Source organism: Bidens hawaiensis, unplaced genomic scaffold (genome assembly GCF_021521415.1).
Source record: "Bidens hawaiensis isolate Kalapana, Puna unplaced genomic scaffold, B.hawaiensis_p1.1 tig00036769_1, whole genome shotgun sequence".
Taxonomy (NCBI): Eukaryota; Viridiplantae; Streptophyta; class Magnoliopsida; order Asterales; family Asteraceae; genus Bidens; species Bidens hawaiensis.
The window spans coordinates 66,330-81,581 of NW_027496421.1; the positions used below are offsets into that span (position 1 = coordinate 66,330).

The window sequence follows — 15,252 nt, forward strand, 5'->3', positions numbered from 1 at the left end:
ATTTTAATATGTTTTTTACACATATTTTATATTTCTCAATTGTTTAAATTAATAATAATAATAATAGTACATTAATATATAGTTTAAAAACGTCAAAAATAATAATAATGATAATAATAATAATAGAAAATTACCGTTTGCTTCCCTAGAGTTTTAAGGAGAAGACATAATAAGTCTCTGAAAATTTTTGAACTGGCTGAGTCCCTGTGGTTTCAAAAATGAACCATTTGAGTCCCTAACGTTACTTAACTTTCATTTTACTAAAACCACGGGGACTCAAATTGTTTGTTTCTGAAACCACAGAGACTCAACCAGTTAAAAAAAATTTCTGAGACTCGTTGTGTCTCCGCCCTAAAACTACAGGGACACAAACAGTAATTTTATTTTATGTCGGATGGATCATTCTCATCAGCCGATTCGTTTTAATTATAGGTTATCATTCATCTACCACACATTCAATAATAAGTCGTTCATTATGGAGATAGGATATGCTAATGAAGTCTAAATCTGATGGTTAGCCCAAATGCACAACTTATTCGAGCCCATCTGGTGCCATTTCATCGAACACATCGATACTAGTAATCCAGAATTCTCCCCCATCTTGAATTCAATCAGATTGTAAACATGTGGTGCTCTCTGAGTTTCCAATCGGGATTGGCTTCTTCTTCGTCATCAACAAGAATCCCCTCTTTCGAATTTGTGTCCGGAACAACCACAATCAATCGCTCTGCACTCACCTACCACCTTTGGCACCTTCAAATTCGGATGTCAAGCTATTAAAACCAAAGTTTCTTATACAAGGATTGGATGCTTTGCTGGTATTTATATTTCCGTCCACTCATACATGGCTCTAGTTATTTTATCGATGTTTGGAACACTTGTTTCCGTATCCCCAACTAATTAAAGGGCTGTTTGGGAGCCCCTTAACGATTTCATTAAGAGGCTACCTCTGTGAATCAGTCGGAGGTTGGTAGAGTGTGTTTGGTTACACCTCTTGACATGCTTGTACATGTAAAGCATGTATCAATTATCATGAGTATGCAGTTTTAAACTATGCAGTCAATATCGGCGATATTCCCGATATCAGTGTTTTAAGTTTTAATTTTCAGCTTTTAGTGTTTTGAGTCTTAATCAGTACATACTTGCTACAATTATTATTGTTTTGCAAGTTGCAAAAGGATAATTTGTTAATAGTAGGAGAGTATACTGAAATGTTAGTGTTAAAGTGCTATATATATAAATTCTGCATGATATTAAGATTACTGATATCCCACCGCGATAACTGATTTCTCAAATATCGGTCGGTTGATGATTACCATCATAATGGATGCATTCCGAGTGTGATATATTCCAATTACAGATAAATGGGGCGAGCAATAACCAAACCGAAACGGTTATCGTTTTCTTTTTCTGTACCATCAGTTAACCAAAATTAACTTAACAGAACCATTCATATATTCTGATTTTCATGTAGGTTTAGCTTTTATGCCTATGTTTCATGTATTTCATGTTTTAAATCACCATTTCATGTATTTTTAAGTTAATTTCATGTATTTATGCGTCCATTTTATGTATTACTAAGTAAAAATTTTAGTCCAAGTTCGATTTTGGTTTTAAACCAAACCGAACCAAAAACCGAAAAACTAACTAAATAAACTGATCTGATTAACCAAAACCTATTGGTTAATTCGGTTGAGGCTAATAGCATAACCGAACTGTCCACACCCCTACTTGTAAGTCTAGCAATTGTTTTGATATTTTCCAAATTGCATCATTTTCAAGTGCAATTTACATAATAGAAACTCTAAAGCATGATCAAGATGGAAAGTGGTACAAAGTGTTATTTAGTGTCTTATACGTGTTCATATTCTCACAGCATTAAGTCCTGAGTTGAAGACCACATTGGATAAAGTTGTTACATCACACAAGGTCATTCTTTTCATGAAGGGAACTAAGGACTTCCCACAATGTGGCTTCTCAAACACAGTTGTTTCTATTTTGAAGGCAGCAAACGTACCTTTCGAAACTGTTAACATTCTTGAAAATGAAATCTTGCGTCAAGGATTAAAGGAATATTCGCAGTGGCCAACATTTCCGCAACTCTACATCGATGGGGAGTTTTTTGGTGGTTGTGACATAACTGTTGGTGAGTTCACTCACTCATGGTTTTAACTTTTAACTCTTACTTTGCCATTTAGACGCGTTATTATCAATGTTTCTTCCTTGAGACAGACAATATTCATAGTTTAATTACCGTCTTGTATTGCAGATGCATACAAGAGCGGGGAGTTGCAGGAACTGTTGGAAAAGGCATCACTATCCTGATAGATTCATGTCTGTATATATCCACCATAATTGTTGTAAAACATATTATGTATTTCATGATAATTGATCTAACTCAAAGGAGGTTTGCTTAAGTTGGTATTTATGAAAGGACATGGTTCTAGTCATTTGACATATCCGGCTTTCATTCTTTTTTTTTTATCAAACTGATATCCAAAAACATGAGTTGTCGGTTTCAATTGGCAAACTTGCTGTTTTATTGTAAAACCGGCTGATTGTGAATGATAATAAGAATGGATTTTGCCATTGCATCAATACTGCTTGGTTAATACCGGGAATGGCTAATTGCTGAAACTATTTCCTCACATTTATGAGCAATGGTTTATTAACAATATAGAGCCTAGTGTTGCAAAAATCCTAACTAGGCACCGATTAATCCCGGATTAATCGCTAGTCCCCACTTCACTGATTAATTTTGAGCTAGTCGGCCAATTAATCGGTCAACGGTCAAATCCGGCCAAAATCGGCGGTTTCCAGCGAGATTTCGACCAAAATCAGTGTTTTCCGACGAGATTTCAACCAAAATCAACAGTTTCTGGCGAGATCCAAAACCAACGGTTTTTAGCGAGATTTCAGCCAATTTCAGGCCAAAAATATGTTTTTGTATGTATAAAATTGAAAATTACATATAAAAATGTGTGTATAAAATTGAAAAATATACATTAAAGTCCGATTTGATTAATTCCGATTAATCGCTAGTCCCCACCCCACCACCTGACTAGCGATTTTTACGACACTGATAGAGACAAAGCAAAGGATGTGAAAAGGACCAAATATTGATTCTCAATAAAACAATTGAAGTGAAATTTGGTTCTTTACACTTCAATTTGTAAGTTGTTTATGAGCAGCAAAGGCACACTCGTGTAAATGGTTGCTGACACACCCAATGCATATTATAAATCTATAATATGAGTTTTCTCTAATTTAATAACCTCTTTCTTGCAACAAGTTTGGTATTTTTTACAATATATCAATAAAAACATCGGATTTACATCTCCAGCCTCCAGATCATTCCTCTTTCAAGAATGCCAATCATCATCACCATCTCCTTATGTAATAGCATATGTAAGCTGATTGTTTAATGTGTGCATGATTTTTGTTTATGATTTCACAATAGGATTCGGAGTCATGGCAAGTTTGGGACAACATCAATGGATGATTATATTACCAAGAAAAAATAGAATTAAACCAAATGATGAGACTAAAAGGTGACAAAAATTGTAAGCGTTGTGGTGAGTATGGACACCGAGAAAAGACAAGCAAAATTGCAGCAAACCAAGATCCACCCTCAACAAATAAAACGGAATGAGGAAAAGTGCATAATTTTCATCGCGATACGCGATGGACCAGAAAGTCAACAGTCAAATTAAAATGTCCAACGCGATACGCGACGGGTTCCTTTTCCGGCAAATCAAGTTTTGTGTCTCGTAATGCGTGCTGGTCATCCCGGGTCTTCATCCCGTGCTCGTGCAGGTACAAATTAGCTGCTTTAATTACCGATGACCTAAAACATAACAAACACGTATGAAGTATCGAAGTTCCTTAAACTAACGATTAAAACTAATAAATTAACAAACTAAAATATCTACAAACTGACCGAACATCAATGTTACATCTTCACAGCTAGAACACAACATGTGAATGCATTGCATCATCGATAATCTCTTCAAAATCGAATGCTCCACATTAAAGGGTTTAATTGTTGTTATTTACCACAATGCTTGTAACTCACGCATCGCTATCTTGTCAGAGTGCCAAGCGACTAAAATACACTTCTTTTCTTGTTTACAAGAAAAACTAGACGGAACTAATGAGTTAGGCTGAAGGAACAAGTTCTAACCGTATTATGTTTTTGATAACAAATATGAATACCGAGACAACAAATCACATTGACAAAGACAACAATTTACTGTTTTCATCATTAATAAACTTTGATGGCAAAAACAAAAATTTAACCTCAATATATTTATTTAAAAGGAATATCACATTTCATCAGTATAAAATTAACTAAAGAATATTAATTTAACCAGTTAATGGGTATGTTGATTTGTTGTTAATGATTTTCAACTCAAGTGGCTGAGTTGAGTTACTCAATGACTTCATTAAAATGAGAAAGTCCTTGGATCCCAGGTCATGTAGGGCCATAGACGAAAACTTGAGGTAGCCTCTCACTCATCTTCTAGTTCGGGGAAAAGGATTCTTAAGGCTATTATCTACTTGTCTATTTGGAGCATTTGGAAACAAAGGAACACGAAAACTTTCAGCGGTAGAGTTTTCACCACAGAGTTCGTTCTGGAGGAAATCAAGACCAATCTTTATGGTTGGATTAAGCACAGATCTCCACATAAGGAGATTGTTTGGCAAGATTGGATTGTCTCTTCGCTGGACTGTTTCTTAGCTTGAGTAGTTTGTTTTTTGGTGTATGCTTTCACTTTCCTTTTTTTTTAGTCCGTTTGTTTCCTCCGGCCCCTAGCTAGATGCTCTTTGCTTTCTAATATAATATGCTTTGCTGCTAAAAAAAATGTAGGGCCATAGGGTTTCTCACGTAACGTGGGTTTTCTCTTTTCAGGTCGGAACTAATAAAAACGGACTGACGTATGAGTTTCTCTTCAATGAATCTAGAAATGAAGATAATCTGGGAAGCCAGTGATCCATCAATTATTCAAATTAACATTAAAAAAAAAAAAGGTTTTAGTTTTAGTTTTATCATGAATATTATCTATTTGGGGAAATTCGATTGTATTTTACACCCTGTTTCACATAAATAATAAATAAATTACCAATAAATATGAGAAAACAGTAACATCCAGAAAGCATTGGTACGGATATTCATATCCATATCCATATCCATATTCATCATATTCTCCACCCCACTCCCAAATTATTATTATCCAGCCAAATTAGGTTAAACTAAAGTCACCTCCGCCATGGGAGCCAACAGCAACCACAACCACAACCACAACCAAGACGGATCCGACGAGCAACAACGCCGCTCCGAGATCTACACCTACGAAGCCCCTTGGCACATCTACGCCATGAACTGGAGCGTCCGCCGTGACAAAAAGTACCGTCTCGCCATCGCCAGTCTCCTCGAACAATACCCCAACCGCGTTGAAATCGTCCAGCTTGATGACTCCAACGGCGAGATTAAATCCGACCCGACCCTCTCTTTCGAACACCCGTACCCGCCCACCAAGGTCATATTTATTCCTGACAAGGAGTGCCAGAAGCCCGATCTTCTTGCCACCTCTAGCGATTTCCTACGCATCTGGCGGATATCCGATGACGATGAGACCGGAGATGAGGAGAGTGTTCCGAATGGGATTTCGGGTTCTCGGAAGGTGGAGATGAAGAGTTTGTTGAATAATAATCGGAATAGCGAGTTTTGTGGCCCAGTTACTTCGTTTGATTGGAACGAGGCCGAGCCGAAGCGAATTGGGACGTCGAGCATTGACACGACATGTACGATTTGGGATATTGAGAGGGAGACGGTGGATACGCAGTTGATTGCGCATGATAAGGAGGTTTATGATATTGCGTGGGGCGGGGTTGGTGTGTTTGCGTCGGTGTCGGCTGATGGGTCGGTGCGAGTGTTTGATTTGCGTGATAAGGAGCATTCGACGATTATTTATGAGAGCTCGGAGCCTGACACGCCGCTTGTGAGGCTCGGGTGGAACAAGCAGGATCCGAGGTATATGGCGACGATTATTATGGACAGTGCGAAGGTGGTTGTGTTGGATATTCGTTTCCCGACACTGCCGGTTGTGGAATTGCAAAGGCACCAGGCGAGTGTGAATGCGATTGCTTGGGCTCCGCATAGTTCGTGTCATATATGTACTGCTGGTGATGATTCGCAGGCGCTCATTTGGGATCTGTCTTCTATGGGTCAGCCGGTTGAGGGTGGATTGGATCCGATTTTGGCGTATACTGCTGGTGCTGAAATCGAGCAGTTGCAGTGGTCGTCTTCGCAGCCTGATTGGGTTGCTATTGCTTTTGCATCTAAGCTTCAGATTCTGAGGGTATGATTGTGTCATCAGTTTGGTATGTGTTGTTTGGTTGCAGTTGTTTTAGACTGACTTGTGTAGTCTATATAGCTTTACTGACTGAAATTTGCAGCATTTACTTGTTAAGTTGTTGACATGAATGACATCTATCCAGTCCACCAATTAAATGTTTTTGGTTTAGTTCTGTGCATTATACTGTGGCTATAATATTTGATGGGAAATTTACACATGGATGTACATCACTTTGGTGTCCGAAAGATGATACTTAAAAGTAATTGGGAAACAATGTATACAACAATGTATACAACAAATAAACAGAAATGGGAAATTGATTCTATTGCAATTTAAGAAAAAAGATAACAAAATAGAAAATAATGTGAATCTTGATCATAGTCTTTTTCCTTAGAACAACCAGTGCTTCTTCCTGGGCTTATGCTGCATCATAGCTTCTGCAAAAGGCGCAAATATGATCAGTTAGTTGGTTACAACACTTTTAATTATAAGATTCTTCCTTAAATCATAAATCAAAGGAAGCCCACCTCGAATCTCATAGAGCGAGTTGTAGTGCACTTCAGACCAAAAACTTAGCCACAGTTCTGTATATTAGAAAAGGTAAACATGAGAATTGTTATGGTTTTGCTGGTTTTTTTATGGTGATTCATATGTGTACAGTAAGAATAAGGTCGTTATACCTCGCTGAGGTGCCTGGTGTTGAGGAGTAATTTCTATGAAACAGGTATCCCGAAATGAGGTTAAAAGGCATATCTTTGCAGCAAACTGTAAAATCAAACACAACAAATATAAATAATTTGAACCAATGAAATCTTGAAAGTTTACCATAACTAATACTTTTTCAACAAAAATATAAACAGACTAGTTAGGAGATTTGAGACTGCTTATTCTCGGATAGCTAAGGTATCATGCTAATCTGTGCTTATTTTATGATAAAAATGGAGATTTGAGATTTGAAACTACTTATGCACCTATTTTTTATTAACTGCAAAGTAACTTTTAAATGAACTCCCAAATACCCTTGAAACACCGTAACTAAGAGGTTTTTTTTAACACTACGGGAAGCAATAAACATGCTTTTAATATGATTAGTTATTATTGGCTGGAGTTAACATAATAGGAAAGAAAACAAACCCTATCAGCAGCCGCTTGTAAAGTAACATGATCTCCCCATTCACCTGTTCTGTTAATGCCAGTATTCAGTAACTAAAAAACACAGTATTATATAACAAAAATAAAATAAAAATTAAAAACAATGATACTACATGCAGTCAAGAGATTAATTTTGTTTGCAAGTAAAATGCCCACTGCATGCACTGCAATATAATTTTCTTTAACAGACGAGTCACGACCTACTTGGATATTTTTTTGTAATACTTCTTGTACTTCATTGGAACATAGCCTTCGTATAGAGAACGAGACTCCTTCAGCTGCAAAATCAAAATATAAGCATTAGCATACATTATAAAGCAAATGACTTGGCTTCCTAAAGGCACAAAAATTGGACATTTATAAATGTACAAAAAAGACATTATGACAAACCTGCTTCACAACCTCCTTTCGGACATGCTTGTGGTATTCGGGTGACCTGTATAGCTGGTCAGAAATTGCACGGAACTGAAAGATATGACAAAAAAACACAATTTAATTAATAATGAAAACATAATTTATTATGATAAAATTATAAAAGTAGCCATTTCTGTATGTATGTCATAAGCAGCCTTTCTATCTAAAATTATATGGTTTGCCTACATCCTATCCTACCCTCCCTATAACCTACCAATAGCTTGGTTATGGGTGGAATTTACTTGGCAGTTGGCAGTGTTGTTTACACAAATAGAATCTATACACAAATACTAATAAATATACACACACATAATAAACATACGTGTATCTATGCGTGATATGGTGCCGTGTATCACGGTAAAACGTGCGATTTGTTTGACACAGCTATTTCGTTATAACAGACCCAAGAAATGAAAGAAAGTGAATATGTTCATTGTTATTTTGTTACGACATGGCTATTTCATTACAACAAGAAAGAAACTAAACACACCTGACAATTTCCATCACCAGACACCTTCACTTCACATAAACCATAAACATGTAACCTGATGAAAGATGAAGACGGATAATCAATCTCCAAATCTTGTTGTTTATATATTGCATATATGATAATAAGCATTGACGGTTGTCAGTCTACGAATATCAATCAACTTAAATGCACACACCTCTCGCTCAATCGTTGATGATCCAAACTAGCATCACTAATATTAGGAATAAAAGAATTAATCCGCGGAACATGCTGAAAATTTCAACCAGAATCAATCAGATCAGATCAAAATGCATAACATAATACTAGGTCAATCAAACTTAATAAACCATCTTTACCCGAACAGGTTCGAGATTGGTGAGCCGCCTACCGACTGAACCATCTAACTTAGCATACTCTTCAGACAAAACCGCAGCAATCATGCCATCATCATCAACATCTTGTTGACTACTCAATGAAGTCGAGCTAGAACATTCACCCACACTCGGCGGATGTGCTTCGAATCGAGTGATTTCGTTGTTTCTCATCATTCACAATGATCAGATCAATCAAACTGTTTATAACAACTGCAACCGCTAATAATGAATCCAGATCCAGGATAAGAAACGTGTATTATATTATTATTATTAAAAGGAATAATAATCGTATTGCGTAATATACAATCAATACAGATGTGGAAAATTAGGTTATGGAATGCAAATTCTTCAAACAGAAGTCAAATTCGTTCGATTTTGAATTGCAAGTGGATCACGAGAAGCAAATTTGATGGCGTCTAAACGATTAATTGAAGTAAATTACGCGTAATCGAATAGAAAGATGAAAATTAGTTGGAGATTAGCGCGTTTACCTGTTGGCGGATAATCTGGTGATGTGTAGGCAGAAATAGAGGTAAAAAAAAAATATGTCGTTCGCGGTTATTGACTTTGAGGAGGATTTGTAGGTGGGAAGGGGGATTGAAAAGGACGCAACAACAGATTATTAATGAATTATGAATATTGGATATGGGCCGCTGCCTGCCAAACTGACCTGACCACACCCAATCTCATAATAATATCTCCAAAACTATTTGTTTCTTGTGATAATAACTAGATTTTTAGTTATAATATTATTAAATTATATTATTAATTTGGAAATGACCAAAAAAAATGACTTTCTTTAGAAAAATTAACTATTTTTTTAAATAATGGTGATATATAGATTTTTGTTCTCTAATATAATACTACCCAGAGAAGTTGGTCTAGTGGTAAGAGGTCTACCGTCCCTTAGTGGAGACGCATGTTCGTTTCTTACTTGAACCAATTCGAAGGATATATGGGTGAATGGACGAATCAGGGCTTTAATCCCAAGTCCGAACTCAATAGAGGGCGAATGTTTATGGATTCCATCTAGTTCCCGCGTATCAGGGGGTATGGTCTCACGGCGGTCGAGGAGTCGATATTGGACATAGCCCCGAAAAGATATATTTACTCTAAGATTCTTTGCCATTAAAAAAAATTAGATAGAGAGCTTGGTTAGAATTATTATTAGATTGCATTTAATATTTATCATAATTGAGCAAGGAAACTTTATATAACAATAACAATTATTACAGGTGACAATCACAATTGCATTTCTTTCTTTTTAATGGTACATTGGAACATTTATATTCTTGTGTAGCTTATTTGTAATACTTAATGTTATGAGAATTTCATTATTTCACTATTTAGGTTTTTATAGGATATTGCTTATTCCATGAAGATTTATTTTTTTATTCTTCTCCCCGCCCGCTAACCTGGAACCCTAATCAATCATGAGGCATCATTGAATCCCTGAGGACCAACAATTTTTTCCGCCTATGATCATGGGTCATTAGTTTCGCCACCCCTTGAATTCATAGGGATGACCTAATTTCCGACTACTGTGGTGTGAGAAGTGCAAGTGATGCAGACACACATCTTTAACTAATCACACGAGCACTCTTATGTATATGCGTGAATGACTAGGAACCGACATGTTTTAGAACATTTTCCATTATATACGATCTTCAAAAATTTGACATTCACGTTCTCTCACCACCAAAACATGTAGGCCATAAGGCCCTCGTGCATTATTGCTCATTCGTGGCAACACCTTGTAAATTTGGCTTTACTTTGGCTCAAGGGACACTCAACCATCAACCAATTTTAAATAAGTTTTACAATATTAACTTGTTAAACTTCTTGAAGGCTCACAAATTTACCATTGTTTGGAATTGATTGTTGTTTCTTTGTTAAAATTTTGATAGTTAAAAAGTACGCACATTAAATGTTTGTCAACATCCTTTTGGCCAAACTTTATAAACAAATGATACAATTGAGGGCACAGTTAGAAAATGCGGGTGCCATCTTACTTGTCATTAACCTTGTGAACAATTACAATTGAAAGACAAGAATATCAAGAATCAAAAGGAAGATATACCTCCAAAACCAATCAAATCAAACTATACAATAATTTCCCTGTGACGCACGGCATCCCTCTCTTCCCCAGTTAACAACCATCCTGTATAAAACCAATAAATCTCATGTACTAATCAATCCTCTACACTTGAATTAGTATTTTCTGCCGCCAACTTTGACCGGTCAAAATTGACTTCTCCGAATCCATTCATTTTTTGATGGAACCATTGGCATTACAAGAACAGATGATGCATGATCTCCCATGCCCACCAACAGTGTGCAAGTAGTTTGTAGTTTGAGCCCAAAATGTTTATAAATTATTAACAGATTATACTCCGATCCCATCGTTTGATTCCATTCCTATATGGAATTAGAATTTGCGCAACCTCTGCTCTAACCACAGCTAAGGCTTTTGTTGCCACTGCTCTTGCAAACGACTTCATATCCGTGATCGGTGAGTCTTCAGTCAACCTTTAAAACAACACCCATACGCATGTATAAACATGTATTCATAGAAAAGAAGGCCTACATGTTAGGGAAATAAACTGGTACTAGATACTAGATGAGTCAATGGTCTTCATTTTGAGTCAACACTAAACTACTATAGGACTTAATAATTTGACTTTCTTCTTGATAGTCAAACTAACCTTTCTAGATCAGTGTTGACTTGTGACGAGGTTATAGATGATAAGGGACTATCCATGACCTCTTCCCCTGGGAATGAAAAGAAACAAATTAGACAAGATCCAAAGAAAATAAATAAAATTATTGATGCTAAAATTATCATTTTCAGTAATAAATAAAAAAAATTCTGTACTTGCATTAATTTGTAGGTTAAGGCTGGTTACTGTGATTCAAATGAATTTTTTTTTTAAAAGTGGGTCCACAAGATAAGGAGCATTTTTAAGAATGACCCATTATGACCAGAACACATTTTGATTTGTCACCTCAAGCTGAAGTTGTAATAACCGAGCAGATATATACCTTTTGACTCATCGGGTGCCAGCAAGGAAATTCCTATGAATACTGAAATCATTCCAAGAATAAACATCACAGTCCTCAAGGCATTTAATACCTGATAAAAAAAACAAGAAATGTCACACAACAATTTCTAAAGAAATATTATCACCCACACAGCGAATGTTCATTTCAGAACTGATGATACGTTGAGAACTATGAGAACCGTATTAAATCTTGTGACTATTTATTATATAAATTCACTAAAATGCATGTAGATTCCAATACTTTCAAGATTTTTTTTAATACAAAATTGACAAGTCTTTTTTATCAAAATGCATATATGCACATACACTATATCCAGATTTATATATCAGGAGATAGAAGATAAAAATCAAAGAAAGATGGAGGAAAGATAAATATAGATATTATTTCCAATTTTACATTGACACAAAATGTGCATGTCTTAATTTCACGGTTCTCGGCATACTATTGAATATTGATTCTGAAAGAACGCGCACCTGTGTGTGTGTGTGTGCGCGTGTAGAGAGAGAGAGAACCTGATATTCCTGGAAATACACAAATCCAGTACAAATTGAGAAAAAGGTCCAAGCTATTTGAAACATGGGGACTATAAGTATGGCATCAAACTGTGCTAATCCTTCATTCAACCTTGTCATCTGTAAAAACAAATCGCATTATCCAAATTTATTTTTCGTTGCATCCTTTTACCATAAAAACGAGTATGCTAGTACTAATCATTACCCAAAATCCAGCAGTGCATAGGAACATTAAAAGAATTGAATACGTGAACCAGCTGTCCAGGCGATATGAACTTGTCATGGACAATCTTAAAAGATTTGAACTGAAGAAAAGGGAAAAATATCGTTAATTCCAAATGGAACAGATTGAAATCTTCTAGAAGATCATATCATTAATCAATGAATCACTCACAGAGACTTTGCAAAAAGAACTGAGCATGATCCTATGGCTCCTGAAACTACTGCAAATGAAAAGGGAAGCAATAATTTCCAGCAGCGCATAACTTCTTTCCCGGAAATAGCAAGAAGCAATTCTCCTCTCCTGATTATCAAAACTTGTATAAGTAATCAAATGGAAGTAGAATTAATATAACTAATAATCAAGTGTTTAATATAATCGCATAATTCTAACCTGTATACATAGTGATGCATGGCAACCACCACCATCAATAGTAGACAGTAAAAAAGGAAGGTAATGTTAATGTACTTCTCTGCCAACTGGTCTTGTGTGTAAACTGTAAAATTTTCAAAAGGTAAAAATTAATGATAAAAAAGAACATAATTTAAAAAGGAAAAGAACAAATTTGGTATACCAGGTGATTGGTGATTGCCAAATGCAACAAGAGAGGTATTTCCAAGGACGATAAAAGTTGTGGCAACTAATACTCTGCACAATAAAATGTACAACTGTTAGTTTAAGTTACTTTTATATTACTAATGAGAAGTACATGCTGCAGATTCTATAAAACGTACTTAACAGTCACAGTTTTGTTCAACACAAAGCGAGCAAATACTATGTTTGACACGAATTGAACAGATCCCAATGCGGAGAGAAGTGACTGCTCAAACAGAAACAAAAAATAATAAGAAAAACAAATATAAATAGAAAAATAGAGAAATCAAATAACACCTTCTAAGTTCTAACCGACCTGAGCAGCATATCCGAATGAGATAAAGTTAAGAGCATTTCCAAAAGCAAAAAATAGAATTCCTGTGAACAGATTAAATAAATGGATATGAAGTTAAATTAAGCAAAAAAGAATAGTAAAAAAAGCAGAAGAAATTTTTCTTTTTACCGATTCTCCAGGACTGGAAGCTTATAATAGGCCTTAATATTGTCTTTATGTTTATTCCTTCACCTAGTATCGAATGCCTTTCTCTCTAAAATGTTTTAATTACAATTCAGGTTAACTTATCACAATTTATTGCAAATTTGAACATAATATCATATACATATCAAATAAATTGTTGCAAAGAGTAGCATTAAGTACCTCATCATGGCCCAATTTAAGAAGATTAGTTCCAAAGTTAATCACAATGCTGCCGAAAAGATTGATGAAAGCTCCAATCACCCAGTCACCCATAGATTAAAAGTCTATGCGTGACAAACTGACAACGATATTTTTGGAATATGTAATCAAGATGGTACTTATACTTTAAGCCGCTTTGTTTCAATTGAGTGGATAATGAATTGCCTGCAAGATTATGTTTTCACAAAGGCCACATTAGTTAAGTGCTAATCAAGACACATACATTTAATTAGACGATAAACAATCATCAAATAATTATACATGAGCACAAGTAACTGCAGAATCTAAACCACTAATGATCATATTATAAGAGATAATACCAGAATCAAATGCACTTTCAATATTTAATAATAACAAGTCACCAGACTCCATGATGAAAACTAACAACATTAATGAACAGCAAGGCTTTAGCTGTCATACTAGGATCATTGATGAACCCACTCCCACCCCCAAAAAAAATGAAAAATGAAAAAAAAAAACATTAATTAAACAAATCACATTGTTTAAAAACATTAATTAAACAACTGATAAGAAATTCCTTAAACATAACTACCAGTTAGGTGTGAGCAATAACCGACAAAACCGAACTGAAATTAACCAAAAACCGACGAAACCGAACCTAAATTAGCAGATAACCAAGCCATTCATATATACGTATATTTCTAGCTTTTATATACACATTTCATGTTTCATAATTTAATTCTAAGCAAAAAAATTAGCACAGGTTCGGTTTTGGTCATTAACCAAAAGGAACTGAAAACCGACAAAACCGAACTGAAATTAACCAAAAACCGACGAAACCGAACCTAATTAGCCGATAACCGAACCTTTCGTATACGTATATTTTTAGCTTTTATATACACATTTCATGTTTTATAATTAAATTCTAAGCAAAAAATTAGGTGTTGGTTATTAACTGAACGGAGCCGAAAACCAACAAACTAACGAAATAAACAGAACCGATTAACCGAAAACCAATTGGTTAACAAAATAGATTAACCGATGACTTCACTTTTGGTTTGAGGCTAATAACCTAACCGAACCGAACCGTGCACGCCACTACCAGTTTATAAAATGAAAAAAAAAAAGTAGATAACCGTAATAATCAGATCGGCCTTCTGTCAAATAAAACTACAGATCCAAGAACAGTTGTGAAGTAAGTGAAAGTTAACCAAAGATATCGTACCTCAGTTGTGAATCAAATCCGTATGATATGATATAATACGAATGTATGATCAGTTGCTGATTTGAAGATGAAGAAGCATGCGGATCAAACAAGAAGAATTTGAAATGAGAGAGGTGTTGAATTTGGTCTTTGTTTGTTGTACAGGTGTAAACGAGTCGTATTGGGTGGCTTTGGCCAGACGCATATCATATGAGGTTTTCTTTTGATTTTCC

At 35.5% G+C, this 15,252-nt stretch overlaps 2 protein-coding genes and 2 pseudogenes across 3 annotated transcripts; 2 read left to right on the forward strand and 2 right to left on the reverse strand.

Moving 5' to 3' along the window:
• The first annotated feature begins 624 nt into the window (after positions 1 to 624).
• LOC143588795 (uncharacterized) lies at positions 625 to 2,351 on the forward strand (annotated as a pseudogene). Its single transcript, XR_013145167.1, has 3 exons — positions 625 to 818; positions 1,877 to 2,146; positions 2,270 to 2,351. The product of XR_013145167.1 is annotated as an uncharacterized LOC143588795 (transcript).
• Positions 2,352 to 5,265: 2,914 nt separating this feature from the next.
• On the forward strand, positions 5,266 to 6,471 carry LOC143588796 (WD repeat-containing protein LWD1 pseudogene; annotated as a pseudogene).
• A 169-nt stretch (positions 6,472 to 6,640) lies between these two features.
• On the reverse strand, positions 6,641 to 8,961 carry LOC143588791 (OVARIAN TUMOR DOMAIN-containing deubiquitinating enzyme 12-like). The gene is made up of 9 exons (XM_077069708.1): positions 8,751 to 8,961; positions 8,591 to 8,664; positions 8,416 to 8,470; positions 7,902 to 7,976; positions 7,716 to 7,789; positions 7,494 to 7,542; positions 7,040 to 7,124; positions 6,887 to 6,943; positions 6,641 to 6,796 (listed from the first exon to the last, which is right to left on the reverse strand). Exons 1-9 carry the CDS (start codon positions 8,940 to 8,942, stop codon positions 6,750 to 6,752), a joined length of 708 nt encoding a protein of 235 aa, XP_076925823.1. The 5' UTR covers positions 8,943 to 8,961; the 3' UTR covers positions 6,641 to 6,749.
• A 2,160-nt stretch (positions 8,962 to 11,121) lies between these two features.
• Positions 11,122 to 13,932, reverse strand: LOC143588790 (putative magnesium transporter NIPA8). The gene is made up of 12 exons (XM_077069707.1): positions 13,816 to 13,932; positions 13,621 to 13,705; positions 13,474 to 13,535; positions 13,298 to 13,383; positions 13,138 to 13,211; positions 12,957 to 13,059; positions 12,738 to 12,866; positions 12,549 to 12,648; positions 12,344 to 12,463; positions 11,811 to 11,901; positions 11,474 to 11,540; positions 11,122 to 11,297 (listed from the first exon to the last, which is right to left on the reverse strand). Exons 1-12 carry the CDS (start codon positions 13,906 to 13,908, stop codon positions 11,147 to 11,149), a joined length of 1,161 nt encoding a protein of 386 aa, XP_076925822.1. The 5' UTR covers positions 13,909 to 13,932; the 3' UTR covers positions 11,122 to 11,146.
• Positions 13,933 to 15,252: the final 1,320 nt, after the last annotated feature.

Coding starts and splice junctions, on each gene's coding strand:
- LOC143588790 (XM_077069707.1), bottom strand. CDS start 13,908: ATGGGTGACTGGGTGATTGGAGCTTTCATCAATCTTTTCGGCAGCATT. Junction 13,384..13,473: donor CATTCGGATATGCTGCTCAG/GTCGGTTAGAAC, acceptor CTGTTTGAGCAG/TCACTTCTCTCCGCATTGGG. Junction 12,867..12,956: donor ATGCATCACTATGTATACAG/GTTAGAATTATG, acceptor TTTGATAATCAG/GAGAGGAGAATTGCTTCTTG.
- LOC143588791 (XM_077069708.1), bottom strand. CDS start 8,942: ATGATGAGAAACAACGAAATCACTCGATTCGAAGCACATCCGCCGAGT. Junction 8,665..8,750: donor CCAATCTCGAACCTGTTCGG/GTAAAGATGGTT, acceptor TGAAATTTTCAG/CATGTTCCGCGGATTAATTC. Junction 7,790..7,901: donor GAAAGGAGGTTGTGAAGCAG/GTTTGTCATAAT, acceptor TTGATTTTGCAG/CTGAAGGAGTCTCGTTCTCT.